We start from the raw sequence: 19183 nt of genomic DNA on the forward strand, positions 1-19183 counted from the left end.
ATGTGAGGCATTTCGACAGGTATCGGACTTGGAAAGGCTTTACTCGGATCACCTGACAACACACTGTAACCTCCTTAGTCACGTGTCAACGTTCAAGTTTCAGGAAACCTTTTTTTCCCTTCAGAAAACAAAACTTTTAATGTCCCGCCCCTTCTCACTGCCTATTGGCTACAGACTGTAATCTCAGCGCTCTGATTGGACAGACTAAAGATATGTCTGCAGACGTCAAAACGAAACAACCCCTTCTTTAAACTAGTTGTTTGTAATTCCCGGAGAAAAGACGGCTAATTTTTTTGTTTGTTTGATTGTTTCATTAGCCTGTAAAATGAAAGACACCAGGAGTAAGCTGTGAAGGTGAGTCTGCTAAATGACAGCCGAACTGTACGACGACACGGCTTGGTTTTTTTCTGTTTTGGCTAAGTCACAACTTGTTAAGTTGCTGCCAGCGGTCTCAAGGTGTTCGCTGTCAGATACGTTACTTATTTATACAGTATGACCATTCACGTGTGTCATTTTCAGTGGTCTGCCTAATGTTTCTCTTTTTGCTAAGCAAGTACACTCATAATGTAAAACATCGACATATAAAACCTATTGCTGACACAAGCTGTCGTGTCTGTGTTAAATGTTAATCTGTGCTGCGATCGTAAATACATTTAAAATCTTTGTTTTCCATACCTCATCATTATTATCGATTCGCAAGCATATAATGAGAGTTCCACTGTCTGATAGGTGAAATACCATGGTCATCAGAGGTACACTAGCATTATCTCTGACCACAGAGTTACTGGGCAGCAACTATTGTTTTTTTTTTTTGTTTGTTTGTTTGTTTTTTTACATTTTAACCTACCTTTCATCTTTTTCTGATTAACTGTTTTCTGTATAAGTTTAGAAATAATAAAATGTCTGTAACTTAAAATAATGGATATGTGATATAGTTTGAGTTCTGTGAATGTTGTGATTTTAAATAGATTTTGTTTGTGTGTTTGACAACATACTTGGTTGATAAATTCAGACAATACTACAAGATTAATTGGGAAATTAATAAAAACAAGTATGAATCAGTTTGTTGTTGTTGTTTTTTTGTTTTTTCATTTCAATATCAGTTTTATCCTTCTGCAGCATATGTTTATGCTTGCTTCTTAGTCATGTTAGTTACAGGTTATGATAGAAAACCAAATATATCTTTATATCTCATCTTGAATGTGCTTTTTGTTGTTAAACCCAGATTCAGCATAGAAAAAATGTATAATTATGCATAATTTTCTTCTTTTTCAGGATGGGCTTTAGAACACCTTAAGCCCTGAAACAGTTTGCTGAGTGCAGTCTGAGAGGATGCTGCACTTGTCAGCTACCAAGGAAACATAAGCCAATGGAGGATGGGTGGTGGCAGAAATGTTAGAGAGCTAGCTAAACTAGTTAGGTCGTAAGGAAGTACAGTCATATAACTGGTTTAAAAAATTTGAAGGACTGACTTTTGGTGTTGTCTTTAGGCGACATTTTGACAGTTAGTATAGGGATTTAAAGTCATGGAATACAGTGAGCGAGTGCTTTGTGGAACAGGGGAGGTGGAGCTGGACCCTAACATTGTGAGTGAAGAAGCAGGAAAACTGTATTCAGAACTACAGGTGAGGGCATTTCATTTTCTGTTCCATCACTTTTACAACAATATTCCACATTCATTTAAATGAAAATGGAACTCACATGTGGTCACACACACACCTGTATTTACTTTCTGCTGCTTTACTCTACTATAGACTGTTATTGAAACTCATGGTGAAAGCGTGGTGGAATCTTTGGTACCCATATTTGTGTGGGTCCTGGAGGGGCTGGCCTCCTGCAAAGCTCAGCTCAGAGACAGGGAGGAGGAGGCAGAGAGGGAGAAAGCTGAACGAGAAGAGCTGCTGGAGAGATACCAAGCAGAGAAAGCACTGAGGAAAGAAAGTCAAGAGGTGGGAAACAATACGCTGGGCGTTGATCTAGTGTGAAGTGTCATTAATTAGATGAAAGGTTGAAAAACTTATCGAAAAATTGTGTTTGAATGTGTCAGTGACTCTTAAATCCTTATGTTTTCATTAGAGATATCTGGAATTGGATGACCAAATTGAGCAAGAGAGGAGAGCCGTGAGGGGGAGGGAAAAGGAACGAGAACGACGTGAAAGAGATCTAGAGAAGAAAGCAAGAGAACAAGCTGATCAGTGTGAGTGTCTCTATATCAATTCTGGCAAGCGGTATGTTAAGCTTTTACAATTTTATTTTAGTTTAAAAATTTCTCCTGTGAATTTATCTTGTCTGTATCTTTTATCATGTAAAAATATGAAGCGATACATAAGAGCAGCTTCTATCTGCAAAGTTTTAATGGGTATAAATTCAGATGTCTATCACAAGTCTGGACTGTGTTAGAGAGACAGAATCCAACGACTAAAGCGACATGTATTCTCTTTCCTTGCAGTGGTGGCCTTGGAGGAGCAGAAAGCCAATCTGAGTAGAGAGCTGAGTACCCTGAGACATGCTCACAACAAGGTCAGATTCCTCTGTGCAGCCCAAACACTCAGTTCCAAAATAAGTTTACACACATATGGTAAAATTGGACTTTCAATCATTTCTCAGAATTGTTTTTTCTCTGGGATAGAACACACCATATTCCATCAACATAAAATAAGAAGTACAAGTTTCTGATTTATCTTGGTTTCCTGAAATCAGTCAGTGTTACTAAAAGTTTAGACATGTTATTTAACTTCCCAAAGCCTTTTAAGTTGTCAGTTATTATGAGTGATTGCTCCAAGCTGCTCCTTTGATCCAGTGTTAACAGTAGTCACTGACCTAAACAACGTGCAACTGGAAAGTTTAGGTAGCACAGTATAGGATTGTTGGAATCTTTCGATATAAACATTCAGGAAAGTCTCATTAAATCGTTTCTTAACAACTGTTTTTTCCAAGTTGATGAGTTTGAGTGACATAGTTTATTTTAAGCTTTATCCACTTCATCGTGGTCTGAAAGAAGACCGACACTGTTACCCACAGTTAAAGGCAAAATTGATTTGGATGGTCAGGATCAACTCAGAAACCACCAAGCCACAGGCCTGCCATGAATTGCAGGAATGAAACTGCTTACAGTCAAGTAGACTGAGAAGCCGCTCAAGAAAGAAGCCCCAGCTCTCAACTTAGACTTCCACCAGAATCAACTGACGATTGTTGGACAAAGAAAAAGTCTTCTGCAGGACGTCTTCATGGTCAAAGCAGACAAAGTTCATTCTGTTTGGAGAAGTAAATGATAAATACATTAAACTGCAGAACTCTGTAACTGTAAAGCATTACGCTCTGAGAGTGTATTGAAATGGTAAATTTCAATAAGTGGCAGAATAACTGAGGAACAGCTTCTTGTCCTTGGCCATTACATTAAACCACATGTTATGTGTACAATATAAAAAAAGATTCTCACAGTCTGGTTATTTTTTGTGCAAAAAAAAAAAAAGAAAAACAAAGCTCATGAAAGAAAAGCTCTATTTTTTTTTACATGATGACATTATTTTTGGTCCCCTGTAAAAAAAAAAAAAAAAAAAAAAAACGTATTGAAAGTTCACTTTGACCATGATACATTCATGTGCACAATGGGTGCATTTAAACTCCTGTCCAGAGCTGTAAGTGCCACTTAAATTATCACATAATGTTTAGTTATTATATTCTATGATGCCTTTCCACCACTTTTATTACTTTTCTCATGTCTATATCATGTTGTTTAGTTGTTGTTTCCTCTATCATACTAGAAATTGCCCCCTTAGGACAAAGAAAGTGTTTTTTTAGTTTGCATTTTGAACATTATAGCCCCTTTTTGTATGTTTTTCCTTTAGTTGACTCACACATATCGGGAACTTCTGGAAAAGAGGAAGGATTCTGAAAGGGATTCTCCTTTAAGGTTGTTCTTAACCATCTTTTCTCTAATGCTAAGTTCTAATGCTGCATGCAGTCACTCATGCATTTAAGAACAGATAGTTTCCGCTGCTGTTTCTTACAGGAGTGAAGCCGTATCTCTGTTTAAAGTGGTAATTTGAGACTGTCTTGCAGTTGCATGATAAGTTTAGCTTTAAAGTTATACTTGGAAATGTACAAATAAACATTTAGAGACAAATTAAAGTAAAGGTATAGGTTATTTTAACATTATATTGCAACTTAAGGTATAGAAACCGTTTATGGTTGGTGCTATAAACAAGTCACAGATTATGGTTTACTTACTGTCTTGTAAGAACTTTAGTAGGATGACTTTTCTCTAACATTAACATGCTGCATGTTGCGTTTAGGAATCATGTACGTCCCAAAAATGCAGACTTTCCATCTCAAGTGTTGTCAGAATCCAGTGTTAATGAAAAGGTGAATATATTTGCCCCCAACACGGTCAGTTTCTCAAAATTCTGTCCCAGATTTTAGATAAAGCTGTTTTTTTTTCTGCTTATCTTTTTCCACAGATTATTAAAAGACCACATTCAAACTCTGTTCCCTTGTATTTAGAGGATCTAATAGCCAAAGAGGAAAAAGTAGCTGGGGATCAGATTGTCAATGACATCATAAGCTCAACCCCAGAGCTGACACAGTTTAATGACTCTGTAAAAGCAAGGTAACGACTTTAAACCGTAAACTAATTTGCTTCACTTGGAGATTTGGTTGGAACGCTTGTAAGTGATGTAATTATAAATTAAACCAAAGTTCACGTTAACATTTCAGTCTCCTTTGTCACCATCTTCAGCACCCCAGTAAGACTCAACACTGAAGAACCACTCAAAGAAGAATCAGAGACCAGCTTGGACGATGAATTAAAGGAAGTGGAGGAGCTTAAAGTGGAAGAAGGGAGAGGAGAAAATAAACAGAAAAAGGATCAGGAGGAAGAGGAGGAAGTGGATGAAGATGATAGCATGGAGTGGGAGCTCCGCAACACTGACTCCGTATTCTCCGAACTGTCAGAGCTGAGTCGGGAATATGTGGAGAGTGTAGATCGGGGGGCCAGTGTTAGAGGTAAATGCTGATTTATTAACATTTTTGACAAAGTTAATAGCTGCAGTTTCATTAAAAGCGTTTAGATTAAACACCTGTGTATTTAATCAGCTATATATTGCAAACATAAAACATGTTACGTCATAACATTTCTTTTACACAAAGTAAAAAAGGTCACTGAAGTTGACAGAAGACTGCTGTCTAAAAATAATGTAGCACTGGTAACCCAGCTAACATGAGGTTAGCTGGTGTGAGCGCATGAGAGAAAATAGGTTTATTTCTTAGTTTCATAAATCTTTGCTTCCTCTTTTTTTTTGCCATTTCATTCAGTTGTTTTCTTCTTGGACAGAAGTGCTGAGGTTACAGCCGTATCATCATGAAATACATCCAGTTTATTGGCATCTATTATTTGTATATGTCTGTTCAAGAAGCTTTTTAGATACTTTTTTGTGTTTAGGTAGCACAGACCACTATGAGGACATTCTTGCTCAGTTTGAGGAACTGAAAGTCGTCCAGTAAGTCCAACATTCAGTGTCTCTGATCGTTATTTGGTTGTGTGATTTCTTTAGTGTGTGGGGGGTTTCCAAACAAGGGTGTTTATTGTTTCAGTAGAGTCAAATAAAGATTGATTTGATTACTAGTTTGAATTGATATATCTGTTTCTGTATGTCTTTTTATTTTTTTTTTTTTTTACAGTGAATTAGCTGAAGCTGCTCGTAAGGCTTTAATATCTCGGGTGGTTGAGCTGACTGACGACCGCTCAGCTCTCACCCTGGAACTGGCCAGTCTGCAAGAAACAGTCTCACGGTTAGAGGGGCGGATGAAGGAGAAGGAGGATGAAATTAAGAGGTGCAGAGGACCATTTATCATTTTTAAAACTTAATAATGTGTATTTTCTAACTTGTTTTATTTATTCCACATGTTTTGTCCTCTATGTTCACTATGTTCCATAGACTGCGGAAAGAGCTGGAAGCTTACCGGACTGAGGATCCTGATGTAAGGGATCATGTACTGTATTTTTAAAAATGTAGTCATTGCTGCAGTGAAGATCTTTTTAAATTAAATTACCTTCTGGTTTAAATTACAATGTCTGAAACCTACCCAGTTAAATTAAATGTGAAATCAATATTCCCATTCAGGCCTCGTTGCCCACCTCCATGCGCCACTTCTCTCGCTCTGAAATGGCTCGTGTGGTCATGGAAAAGAATCAGTACAAGCAGCGTCTGTTTGAGCTGCAGGAGGCTGTTAGACACAGTCAGACAGTCAGGTACCTCATCTTTTATTTACTCTTTCTTCTAAAATTTTTATCAGAAATTATTTAAAAAATTTTGGCAAAACAGATTGTTCAGTCCATCAAGTTTTTGCCCCTTACCTCATTTAGCACTTTGATTTTATAGAGCAACAAAGGAGGAGAAGTTCACAGAGGAAAGAAGGTCAGGTGTTTGGAGAAAGTAAGTTCATATTCTCTCATTACATGTTTTATAGAAAGAAAACAAAAATCTAATTTTATACTCTACATTCATCCTCTTGGTAACACATCAAGAGTTGGGTGGTGTAACATTGGTCACATCAACAGAAAAGATGTGGTTCCCAGGCCTGTGCTTTGTGTGTTCAGGGATAAGGCAGCTGGCAAACCTGCCCCGTGACAGTGATACATTGTGACTGTGTTAACAGTCTGAGGTCTGAAACAGTATGCTGAGGGGAAAGGGGAAATTTAAATTTTGTGTGATGTACTAAAACTCTACCAAGATGTGACATGCATTAAAATATCAACTTGCATTTCAGCGACTGTTTGTGTAGAGACACTAAACGAGAGCCTAGGAGGGTTTTCATCAGCGTGACAATTATTTTCCTTAAAGGCCATAACCCATGAAAATAAAGCTTTAAAGCTTGTTATTGTGTCTGTTTATGGATTTATTTACTACATACAAGTCAATTGCTTTTAAAAGTTACAATCCTTTGTGTACATGAACATGGATGTTGGTGAAGGATAGACTAAGGTTGGTGCACTAGTTAAATTTATTTAATTGGTTTTCACTGTGTTTGTTCTCACTGTAGCATATTAGGCATCAGTTAACATTTACAAGCTTCCATACAGCCATATTAAGTCTTCAGCAGTTTGTAACTTTTGGGTTGGGACTGGTCAGAGCTGGTGTTCACACACTAGATGCAGGTTGTTTACTGTTTGACAGCTTAGTCTGACAAGCCCTGGAGAAAGGCAAGTCTAATTACATCTTTATAAATCTGCACATATAGAAATAAGCAAAGGTGGAATTATCCTAGAAAAAACTCTTGTGCTATTTTGATTAAAAGAATTGTGTTTAATGACTTTAATCAGTGTCAGTGAAACAAGGGGAGTATGATTAAATGTTGTGAAAACAGCCTAAATGGAAACTATTTTTTTAAATTAAGATATTTGTATATTCTCTCCTCTTTTCTCTTATTTTTTCTTATTTGAATTCAGATTCAACCGCTTCTTTGGCCTGACCAAGGCACCACTAGGACCACCCTCTACATCTGCGTTGTTTCTGCCATCCTCTCCATCACTCAGCCGTTCTACTCTGGGGTCACCACAGCTACCAGCTGCCACTCGAACCCAGGCTGAGTAAGCATCTCTTTCTGTTCTTGCAAACATTATTCTGCAGCTGTAAGCAAAGCTATTTGCAAATTGCACTTATTACAAAAACTAATGAAAACTAAAAATCCAACCCCCTGTGCAGGACATCCTTAAAATAATCTCAATGATCATTTCTCAACAGTGGAATTACAAAATGCTGAAACTGTAAAAAAAAACTTAACATCTGGACAATCTATAGTTACTTTCAGTTTGATCTTTTTTTTCAAGCTCATGAAACAAAATGAAACAAGAAGATTAATAAGTGAAGGAAAGGAACAATCTTTTCACATAGTTTGCTGGAGGGGTTGTGTTTGCTTTGAATGTGCTTTATTCATTTTGTTTAAAATAAGAAGTTATGTGTTCAAGTGTCAAGCTATTAAACGGCAGCAGCTTTTCCTCTAGATCTGCTTCTCCTGCTGTTGTTTCGCCACGTATCAGGAAGAGAGAAGTGTACAGAGACATACGCTCCCACATTTGGGGGACTCTGGGAAAGCGGCATATACATGGCTGGAGCATGCCGCTGGCAAACACACAGGTAGAAGAACGCATAGAAGAGGCTAAAAGTAAAAAATGACTAAAGGCTTTTCATTGCTACAGTGTTAGATTGCATTTTCCTGATATGGGTTTGCAAACTAACTGAATTAAAGGGATGTATACAAGCAATATTTACGTTGCTAAATGTCATGATTGAAGGAATCCCAGGAACCTGTTCCAGAGCCTAAAGATGTGCCTGTTCTAGTCAAGCTCCGACTCTTGGATCAAAGAGACTCGACGGCCAAGGTGAGTCTTCTTATTGCAGTATGCTTATAAACATTACACTTGTGGTTATTAATAACTCTTAACTTTAATCTTTTCTCTTTAGTTGAACTGTGCTGTTGCAGTCACACCTGAGATATCGGGAGAGGCCACCGTAAGTCTCTTATTATCCTAGTTAAACACAACTTCCATCATACTCTAATTATGACCATTCAGCCATGAGTAACACCACCTAGGCACAAGTTTTTTTTGTGTCATTCATCTTTCCATATCCATTCCTCTCTGCCAGTGTTCTGTGTGGGTAGTTTCTGGTCCTGCCTCCTGCAGTGATATTACAGTGTTTGATCCAGCACGGTCCAACACGGTATTGGATCAGTTCAGCCTCCCTCCCACAGCCCCTGCCCTCTGCATCTGTGCTGTACCTCCCATAGGTCAGTGCTGGTTCAAGGGGCTTGAGCAGCCACCTAAAAACCACTCATCAAATGTATTTTGTGCTTCTATACTGCTCACTGTTTTTCTGGAAATACTTCAATATTAACAATGATTACTCAGCATTTCCTTTTTTGTGCTCTCTCTGGTATTGTAATGTTAGGTAACTCTACAGGAACTGTGTGGATTGGAACTCAGGAAGGAAGGTAGTGTTGGCTAAATATGCAGCTCACATTTGGAGAATAATATGCAAAGATTTTTATTGGCCCCGATAGACACTTTTTGCCCATTTCTCTTTTCTTCCATTGCCTTTCTTTCACAGTATTCTAATACATCCAGCCTCTGTTGGAAGGAGGCGCTGTTTGCAGTCACTATGTCTCTCAGAGGGTGTTCATTCACTCACGTGAGTTCTGTCTGCACTGGGTTCAAACATTTTCATGTAAATGCTGTTATCTTCATGTCTCTTTGCAGTATTGAAAATTATGTACTTTGTGCTGACTCTCACAGGTTTTCCAACAGTCAGGTTATAGCTGGTTTAGCTGATGGGACTTTGGCATTTTTCTCCCACACCTCAGGTAATGACTTTCTGTTTCATCTGACATCACAGCTAACCATTTACTTGATTTCTGCATGCTTCATGTAACTAATGTTTAGTAAGATGAGTGATGAAATAATGAATGCGGGGGTCTGCAGATGGCTGGAATCTGCAGTCCCACTCTGTGATGCCTCTTGGATCAAACCCTTTGCAGCCCATCCGTTGTTGCCTTGCAAAAGATGGCCGTTTGTGGGTGGGATACTGGAACAAAGTCCATGTGATTGACACTGACAGCAAGAAAGTGGAGGTAGGAAGCAGAAAGATTTTTATTTGAATGCTACCTTTGAACTCATTATTTTGTGTCTTGCCGTACAGCAAATATTTTCGGTCTCGGAGCGCAGTGAACAACAGGTTCGATTCCTGTGTGCCGGAGGAAGTGGAGTTTGGACATCTTGCCGACTCGACCCAATTCTCAGGCTTTTTGATTGGTCCACTGGACGGCCGCTACAGGAAGTTGACTTTGCTTCACTGATCACAAAAACATTAGGTTCAAACTCATTTTTTTCTTTTAATGCAAATCTGTTCTGCAGTTAAAACTTGACTTTTGCTTCATGACTAGCCAGTTTGATTTGCTGAGCTAACTCATTTTATTTTTCTCTAGGCCAGCCCTTCCTGACACTCACACCTCTCCAGATCTCCTCTCTCACCATCATCTCTGGCCGTTTGTGGGTGGGCACAGGAGGTGGTGCCATTTACTCCATTCCCTTGTCTATAAGTATGTCTTGTTTACTAAAACTAACATTGTTAGAAATGTCCTCTGTCTAGTATTGATCATTATAACTATTTACAGCTTCAGAAGCTGTTTCCATCCCATATTGCTGCACTGCGGCAGCCCAGCTGTCATACCATGGGCACAGACAGGCTGTCCGGTTCATCATTGCAGCACCAGGTAAGAAATTGATAACTTTTGCTCTAACATGTTTAGCATTTTTATTTTTATAATGGAGATATGTTAGACCTTCATATTTTATTAACTATGATCATCTTTGCCGTACAGGTTGTTTGATCACTTCCCCTGGTAGCAGCCAGGTGACTACTGCTCAGCTTATCCTCAGTGGAGGAGAGGGCTACATCAATTTCAGAATTGGTGAGTTGATGGGAATATCACTATAATGTGAAATTTTTAAAATCTATGTCTCATATTGGATCAGTTAAATACTACACATTGACCCACTGAGTTGTCAGCACTGTGTTATTTAAATGTCTGACTAATGTGTTAACATTTCTAGGAGATGATGCAAGCGAAGATTCAACAGATGTGTTCCAGGGCACACCCCAGCGGTCAGAGCGCAGTCACATGATCATCTGGCAGAACCCCACACCTTCCGTGCCCAGCTCTGCACTCTGATACCGTTCATCTCTGAACCCTGAATGAGATGAAGCCAGCGTACACAGCAGCAGAAGGGGAATTTGTGCTGTCATGGAATGGAACAAGCCAGCATCTCATTTTGGCAGCATTGAAAGCATCATCTAAAGATATATGACTTCTGCTTTGTCATATTTGTTTACCTCGTTTGTTTTGTACATCTGGATTATCATGATGGATGATGCCTTCCTGTGTGCCTTCATCTTTTCTATTGGTGTTGTGTATTTGGTCAGTAATTTAGCTGCCTGATCAACTTTTGCACTAATGAGAAATTCAGTTTTACTGACTTACTGTTCTCTAATATATTTCTCTGTTGCTTGTTCAGCAACGTGCAGGAAAAAGTCACATCTTTCGTTCATAGAATTCAATATGGCTGCTCTTAAAGCTGCTGTGTACATACATTGTTATAAACTGTGAACTGGAAACGGGTTTAGTTCTTTGCTCAGCTTAAAGACAATCAGACACTTTATTATCTTCTGATGCTGCATTCAGACTGGTGATGAAATCTTTTGTGGTGTATATTTCTGAAATATCTGCCATGAGAATGAACTTAAATTCTTAAATTCTAATACTTCTATTTACCATAAGAGTAATTTCAAATACTTGCATATTTGTGTCTGCGGAGAAATATGTCCAGTATCTCTTAAATGGAAAAACTTCAGTAGGTGTCTTTAAAAATAATTTATTTTCTCATTTATTTGTTTGATATCTGGTTTTCATGAAATTCTTGAATGATTTAATGTGTTCATTGTTTAAATTCACTTTCAAAAGGTGTAAAATAAGAGAGACAAGTTCTTCCAAGTGTCCTTATGCAGTATTGGTGTGCATTTAAAAGTTTGTGCACATTTTGATCTCAAAACTATATTCTTGAAAAAACTTGAATATTGGTTCTCACTAAAACATCTACAAATATCATTATTCAAAATGCCTTCTGTTAATGCAATGCCTTTGAGCCTAAGTCTCAATGGCATAATTTGGTGGAATGAATGAATGATATCCAGAGAAAATTGACAAAGAAAGAAGCTGCAGGACAAACATTTTTATATTAAAAAAATTGTGTCCTTGGTGTTTGTCACTACAAATTGATCTTGGTAAAGTATCTGGTGTTCAAAAAGATTGTTTGCATTTCCCTCTTTTTCCAAAAACAGTTTATGATCGAAGAAAAAAAGTGAGGAAGTTTACTCGTCTTTGGGCAGTATAGATTATTGCCTCAAGGATAAACCCTTCATGTGACATGAATCAACACACGCCATTTTGTCTTTGGTATCTTGGGGCTCCACTTCCTATGTAGGGCTGCTATGAGTCCTGGGGATCCTTATTCTCCGGCTAATAGAGCGGGCCAGTCGGTCTACAGCTTCACCCACAGTCCCACCAAGCTCTTTCTTTGATGGCAGACCCTCAAGGTTGCCACTGTACCACATGACCCAACCTGCCAAGGAAAATAGTACCAAAATAGCTCCTGAATACACCAGCAGATCTCCAAAGTCTTGGCCCTTGATCTCTAGTGGAGCAAAGACGCCCAGCAAAAGGGAAATCAGACCCAACAGGTCCATCAGGACTGCAAACACCAAGGCCAGCTTACAGTGGGAAAAGCCATCATACTTAGGTGCCATGGCTGCAATGAAAGAGAAAGAGGGGTTTGTCATATAAAAAAGTAGGTTGTCTTTCTAATATGTCAGTGTTTTATATCCATGGACAGGTAACTTAACCTGCCTGGATATAGGGGTCATGATCTTACCCTTTAACATTATGTATATCCCAGAAAGAGACATAAAACAAGCTAAATGACCAATATAACTGATGTAAAAAATACAAAAAACTTATTCACGTTGAGAAAGTGCAAAACAAAAGACATAAATGTGTGACACATTCCAATATGAGATACAAAATTAGTACAAAGCTATGTAGAGGAGATATAAATAAAAGCAAAAAACCACAAATATGAGATACAAAATCAATCATTAAGAATGGAAAACAAATAGACAGAATAATAAAAAACCATCTGACACAAGATAATAAGAGGCAAAATAATCAAACATCTAATAAACTAATAGTGAACACAAAATGACTATAATGAAGAAAAAATAGTACAAATTGAAACAAACAATAGAAGCAAACTGGCCAGTGCGAGATAATGCAAAACACAGGTGGAAGCTAACCACAAGTTCTATCCCCATGCCATGTGTCCCTGTCTGTCAGGATAGTTTTTTTTCTTTTTTTCCCCCCTTAAACATGGCTGTTGATGGAAGAATTTTTAAGTGATAACACTAAAAACAAAAGAGCAACCTCAACAATAAAAATCGAATTAAATATTTACAACTACGACTGATATAAACTACCTAATACAACTTCTGCTTTTGACATGCAACATGTTTTTCTCTGGCCCTGTTTAGTTAAAACAGATGCCACACCCGTTTTGTAGTTTAATAAATCAATTTCATGCTACGTTAGTGTAACCAAGTTTTCCTAACCGTTTATGAAAAAGCCTAAAAAACGCTTACCCTTCACTTAAGTTGGTGAATTATTTAAAATTGAGACGGATATCGTGCGTTTGGAGACACCAAATCCACCGAAGAGAAAGCCACCGCCAATGAAACCTGACACCTTGTCACCTGTTAAACCTGTCCTGCAGTTTTACAGCAGGCAATAACCTTTCTTTCTTTCTTTCTTTCTTTCTTTCTTTAAATCGTTATTTAACAATTAACTTTATTTTTATAATGCAATTGCTGAAATCTTACTGCAACCAAGTGTGAGTGTGCTGCTGACAAATGCGCATTGTTAAATGATAAATGTAAATTTAACAAAACAATAACTTGTGTCTATCTCTCTCTCTCTCTCTCTCTCTCTCTCTCTCTCTCTCTCTATATATATATATATATATATATATATATATACATATATATATATATATATAGCCTATATAAAGAAATGTGTGTGTGGCACTTTCATTTCCTTCGGTGCACATATTGTAATTTACCAAACACCTTCATTTTTTAATTGAATGATCTCCCAAGACTAAATAAATAAATAAGTAAATAAATCAAATCCATCCATCCATTTTCTGCAGCTTATCCGGAGGGATCCCGAGGCGTTCCCAGACCAGCCGAGAGATGTAGTCCGTCCAACGGGTCTTCCCCGGGGTCTCTTTCCAGAGGGACGTTCCCGGAACACCTCACCAGGGAGGCGTCCAGGAGGCATCCTAACCAGATGCCTGAGCCACCTCATCTGGCTCCTCTCGATGTGGAGAAGCAGCGGCTCTACTCTGAGCCCCTCCCGGATCACCGAGCTTCTCACCCTATCTCTAAGGGAGAGCCCGGCCACCCTGCGGAGGAAACTCATTTCGGCCACTTGTACTCGCGATCTTGTTCTTTCGGTCACTACCCACAGCTCATGACCATAGGTGAGGGTAGGAACGTAGATCGACCAGTAAACCGAGAGCTTTGCTTTTTGGCTCAGCTCCTTCTTCACCATGACAGACCAATGCAGATAGACGCCGCACCGATCCGCCTGTCGATCTCCCGCTCCATCCTTCCCAGGTGGTGATCAGTTGACAGCTCCGCCCCTCTCTTCACCCGAGTGTCCAGAACATGCGCCTGCAAGTCCGACAAGACTACAAAGTTGATCATTGAACTGCGGCCTAGAGTGTCCTGGTGCCAAATGCACATGTGGACACTCTTATGTCTGAACAAGGAGTTCGTTATGGACAGTCCATGACAAGAACAGAAGTCCAACAACAAAGCACCACTCGGATTTAAATTAGATGGGCAGTTCCTCCCAATCACGCCCCTCCTGGTCCCGCTGCCATTGCCCACGTGAGCATTGAAGTCCCCCAGCAGAACGACGGGGTCCCCAGAAGGAGTGCTCTCCAACACCCATCCAAGCACTCCAAGAAGGGTGGGTACTCTGAACTGCTATTTGGTGCATAAGCACAAACAACAGTCAGGACCCGTCCCCCCACCCGAGGGCGGAGGGAGGCTACCATTTCGTCCATCGGGGTAAACCCCAACATACAGGTGCCAAGTCGGGGGGCAATGAGCATGCCCACACCTGCTCGGCGCCTCTCACCGGGAGCAACTCCAGAATGGAAGAGGGTCCAGCCTCTTTTAATGACAGTGGTTCCAGAGCCCAAGTCGTGCGTCGAGGTGAGTCCAACTATATCTAGCCGGAACCGCTCAACCTCGCGCACCAGCTCAGGCTCCTTCCCTGCCAGGAGGTGACATTCCACATCCCTAGAGCTAGCTTTTGCAGCCGAGGATCAGACCGCCAGGGTCCCCGCCTCTGGCAGCTGCCCAGCTTACACTTCACCAAACCCCTATGGCCCCTCCTGCAGGTGGTGAGCCCACAGGAGAAAATATTACTAATAACTAATATTATTTTATTAGATTTAACGTTTCATTCATGTTGACTTTTAAAATACTGAGAGCATTGAAAGCCACCATGAGTTTAAACAAAGCCATAAATTCCAATTTAAACATAACCTTACAACGAACCGTAACCAGAGAGGAACGGTTGAGCGGTTGTTAGTCTTATTTTAGCCGGAAATGACGTCAAATGGTGCTGGAACCCCGCAGTAATTGTTATTGTTAGCTTTTAAGCTAGCAGACGAACTCGTCAAATGGGGATATGACTGAGTAATAACGTCTTATTACACGTGCACGATTAAGTTATTACAATCGCACAGTGGTATGTACCTATGTATGTGGAATATGTTGATAGTATCAATAATCTTATGTCAGTATGACGAAATTAAACAACTAAATACATAGAAAGAAGGTGATTGTAATTAAATATTCCGGCTACATTTTTGCTAAAAGAAACATTATGCTAGCGTTGTGCTGAGCTAATTTGTCATCATTGTAAGTACCGTGCCAGGCAGTTGCAAACTTATACATGCAAAGAAAAAGCACACAGTTCATATTTGCATATCAGAGAGTCATGCAATACAATTACCTCTCGTTTTCTGGTTTTCTGTGCTGGCAGAAAGCACAACACTACATGCTGTGAAAGCTTTTCCATGAACTGCATGTGGCCTTTTGAAAAATAGATGCAGGCCTCTACCCTGCGATTGTGGCTTAGTTGTCGAGATATATTTTAAATTAAACGTTTGCCTGTGTTATTAGATGGAGAACGAAAACAGGAGTGATTCAGCATCCACATCCAAGAACCAACCAGGTTCTTTTCACCTGCAGAGTAAAGTTCTCTTTTTTTCCTGTAAATTTAATTGCCATGTCTTTAAATCATGCATAGTTATTCAACACTGCATTTTTTCTGTTTTTTAGCTCCAAAAAATGAGGATGCCTATGAAATTACCATTCAGTATGATGAAAGCAGCTTCGAGCAGCAAGGATTTTTTAACCAGAGTGATCAGAATTTTGATGGTGAAGTTCAACTCAACACTGTACAGTTAAATCATTCTGCTTCTGTGCAACACCCGTAATCTCCTAAACTGCCCTGCTTGTCTTTCTTAGTACCAGCTTCAACTGCTGGCCCACATACAGTTAATAACTCATACATGGTGATCACCAACCTTCGGACCCAACTTCAGATCTCCCTGGAGAAAAACTCTTGGCTGCAGAAAAGAATCGAGGACTTGGAAGAGGAGAGAGACTTCCTCCGCTGCCAGCTGGACCGCTTCATCTTTTCCACAAAGAGCCAAGTACAGGAGCCGAGTCAGAGCCAGTACAGTAATGGTGAGGACAGGTGCCAGTTGATAACCTGCCCAACAATTTAACTATTTGTTTAATTAGTAGTTGTGGTAAAGAAAGTTATTCAAGATGGAAAACACATTCTTATCTGTGGCTATTTGCCTTTCTCAAGGGTATGAATCTAGACGATTCAACTGGAAGGCAAGAAGAGAAGAATATCGTCCTACTGGTAAATACACAGACTTGATCACAACTTTTGTTTAAACAAAGAAAAAAAATATTGTTGAAGCTTGCTTACGGTTTACTGTATTCTATAAATATCTCCATATTTCAATTTGTAAACTGCCAGTTAAGTTTTTTTTTTCTTCATAGAACAGAAGACAGACTCACAGCATTTCCCTCCACGTCAATTTGTCCAGCGAAGACCTGGTCCTTCCTCTATGATGTCTTCCAAAAACCATGTCTCTAGTCCACTAACGACTCAGCTTGCCTCTGTGAATGCATTGTTTAACTCTACACAATCTCAGTCCCTTTTGCAAGGCCATAACCATAGTGCTACCAATACCACAGCCAGTGGCAGCAGCGGCAACAGTGGTACTGCTACAAGGTCATCCATGAATGAAATAAGTGGGCACAGCGGTCCAGGTAATACACATTAGATGATGGAAAGTTTTGAACCACTCTATTTTATTGTAATGAAGTCAGTTTTTTTGTTCTATATTGCAAAATCAGTATTTTGTACATGTGTTAACTGCCTACTGGATTTTGTGAAATCATTTTGTCTTATCAGATTCCCTCTCACTTCTGGGTGAATCTGTTGAGTACTTGGAGCAGGATGGGTTCATTGAGGAGCAGGAAATGATATCAGGGGAAGACGTAATGTCTGATACAATTCACAACAGGCAACAGTTGAAAAGAAGGCGGGTCTTTCGAGCTCCAAGAGAGCGGCAAAGAGGTGAATGAAGGAAAATGAGATTCTGCCACAAAAACCAACATTTCATTGCTTATGAGATAGATGTAGTTAACTGTCTTGTGCATATTTTCTTCTTCAGTAAAAGATGCTGCTGGAGTGCTGTTTCGCTACAAGAAGATTCTGTTCACATACCAGCAACTCAAAAATATGTCCAAAGCCTTCCAAATCCACGGTGTTGACCGAAACACAGTGGCTTCCACCACACCCATTGCTGAGCTGCTTCTAGTGGCCCCAGATAAAGTAGCTGAGGTGGGAGAGTTTGACCCATCCAAGGAAAAGCTGCTGGACTACGCCCGACGCTGCTACGTTGCCCTGGATGAAGAGACGTTAAACAGAGTACAGGCCTTAAAGAAGAACAACCTGCTCTTGCCCATTTCCTACAGGTTCAGACACTGAGGGGAAGAAAGACACATTACAGTGACAAGACTAAAAGCAGTCAAGTTCTGCTGCAGAAAGGCAGGTCACCCTAAAGGCACAGGTAGCCATGCAACCTGCAAGTGAGACACTTTTCTTTTCAGACTAACTTTTTAAATCTTAGTTATACTTTCAATACTATTCAGGTCTGTGGTTTTAGTGTGTGGTTGGGGACGGCAGTGGCTCAGGCAGAAAAGCAGGTCTTCCAATGACCGGAAGGTTGGCTGTTTGATTCCCACTCCCGCAATCATCTGTTGTTGGGCAAGACCGTTAACCCTGCCTTGCCTCCAGTGTTGGCATCACTGATGAATGAATGTGGATGAATGTTCGGTGATGGTCGGAGAGGCCGTAGGCGCGGATTGGCAGCCATGATTCTGTCAGCCTGCCCCAGGGCAACTGTGGCTACACATGTAGCTTACCATCACCATGTCTGAGTGAGGGGTGGATGAATAATGGATACACAATGTAAAACAGTTTGGGTGCCTTGAAAAGCGCTATATAAATCTAATCCATTATTATTATTAGTTGACAAATCTTTCCCAAAGTGGAAAGATTGGGCTTACTGTATTTGGAAATTGGCATAAGAACCAAATTGTTTCTATTTGGACTGGGAGTTTCTGTTTGATTCAGGATGAGTGAATGTTCTATTCGGATTATAGAATTTTTTTTTACTACAGATTTATAATCTTGACTTTGCTCATTTATGTGTCAGCCTTTATTTACCTAAAACATTTTTTTTAATCCTTTTCCGTCCTCAACATCTGGATGAACTTGAGGCCATGAATTCACTCACTTAGATTTTTTGAGTTTATAAAAGAAAATATTTTTTTCAGATTCACCATTTGTATGAAATTTTGACACAATCCCATAGTCTGTAAACTTTCAATGGCAATCTTTTTACATTATGTTGTACTCACATTATTGTTTATTTTGAGAAATCATCACTGCTCAGTGTGTTCTCTTTTTTCTGGTACTGCAATTGTTACTATATTTAATTGCCTTAAATCCATTTTTGTAAGTTTCCTTCACCAGAAGCATTCCTGATTCTGGCTAAAACGGAATTACCTGTCTTTAGGCTTTAAAGAAGGGAGAGCTTGCAAAAGAGAAGGACACAATCACTAAATTGCTGTGTTGCAAAGTTGTGCTTTACAACACAATACTCTTGGAAACAAGAGCCACTGGTTTTTAGTTTAAAATAAATTTAGCCTCAAAAATCTTGGTGATATTTTATTTTTTTTCTATTAATATGACCAGTCTCTCTTGTGCACAGTTTTAACAAAACCTTTGCATTATTCTGTTGTTCCATTAAAGTTGCACCAACCATCTTTGTACATTATCCTCCTCAATTACAGTAAATATTGCCTGTTATGATTCTGAAATTGAAACTCTTGTGATGCATTGTGAC

At 39.4% G+C, this 19183-nt stretch overlaps 2 protein-coding genes across 3 annotated transcripts; both read left to right on the plus strand.

Moving 5' to 3' along the window:
• The first annotated feature begins 218 nt into the window (after window positions 1-218).
• Window positions 219-11483, plus strand: si:dkey-17m8.1 (C-Jun-amino-terminal kinase-interacting protein 4). Of its 2 annotated transcripts, none has more exons than XM_041987618.1 (28): window positions 219-354; window positions 1276-1625; window positions 1755-1949; window positions 2077-2197; window positions 2450-2520; window positions 3849-3913; window positions 4296-4365; window positions 4461-4609; window positions 4739-5004; window positions 5441-5498; window positions 5680-5832; window positions 5937-5980; window positions 6136-6250; window positions 6381-6434; window positions 7448-7588; window positions 8003-8135; window positions 8294-8380; window positions 8463-8510; window positions 8646-8787; window positions 8949-8991; window positions 9108-9188; window positions 9293-9360; window positions 9479-9627; window positions 9696-9867; window positions 9982-10095; window positions 10171-10269; window positions 10378-10467; window positions 10610-11483. In XM_041987618.1, exons 2-28 carry the CDS (start codon window positions 1527-1529, stop codon window positions 10726-10728), a joined length of 2946 nt encoding a protein of 981 aa, XP_041843552.1. In that variant the 5' UTR covers window positions 219-354; window positions 1276-1526; the 3' UTR covers window positions 10729-11483. The 2 variants fall into 2 exon arrangements, with proteins under 2 accessions (XP_041843552.1, XP_041843551.1); XM_041987617.1 differs by having other exon boundaries at window positions 5937-5979; window positions 6123-6250.
• Window positions 11484-15322: 3839 nt separating this feature from the next.
• Window positions 15323-18588, plus strand: ccdc106a (coiled-coil domain containing 106a). The gene is made up of 8 exons (XM_041987619.1): window positions 15323-15429; window positions 15867-15936; window positions 16026-16124; window positions 16215-16436; window positions 16564-16620; window positions 16764-17036; window positions 17182-17346; window positions 17444-18588. Exons 2-8 carry the CDS (start codon window positions 15867-15869, stop codon window positions 17758-17760), a joined length of 1203 nt encoding a protein of 400 aa, XP_041843553.1. The 5' UTR covers window positions 15323-15429; the 3' UTR covers window positions 17761-18588.
• Window positions 18589-19183: the final 595 nt, after the last annotated feature.

This window comes from Melanotaenia boesemani, chromosome 6, assembly GCF_017639745.1.
Source record: "Melanotaenia boesemani isolate fMelBoe1 chromosome 6, fMelBoe1.pri, whole genome shotgun sequence".
NCBI classification, from domain to species: Eukaryota; Metazoa; Chordata; class Actinopteri; order Atheriniformes; family Melanotaeniidae; genus Melanotaenia; species Melanotaenia boesemani.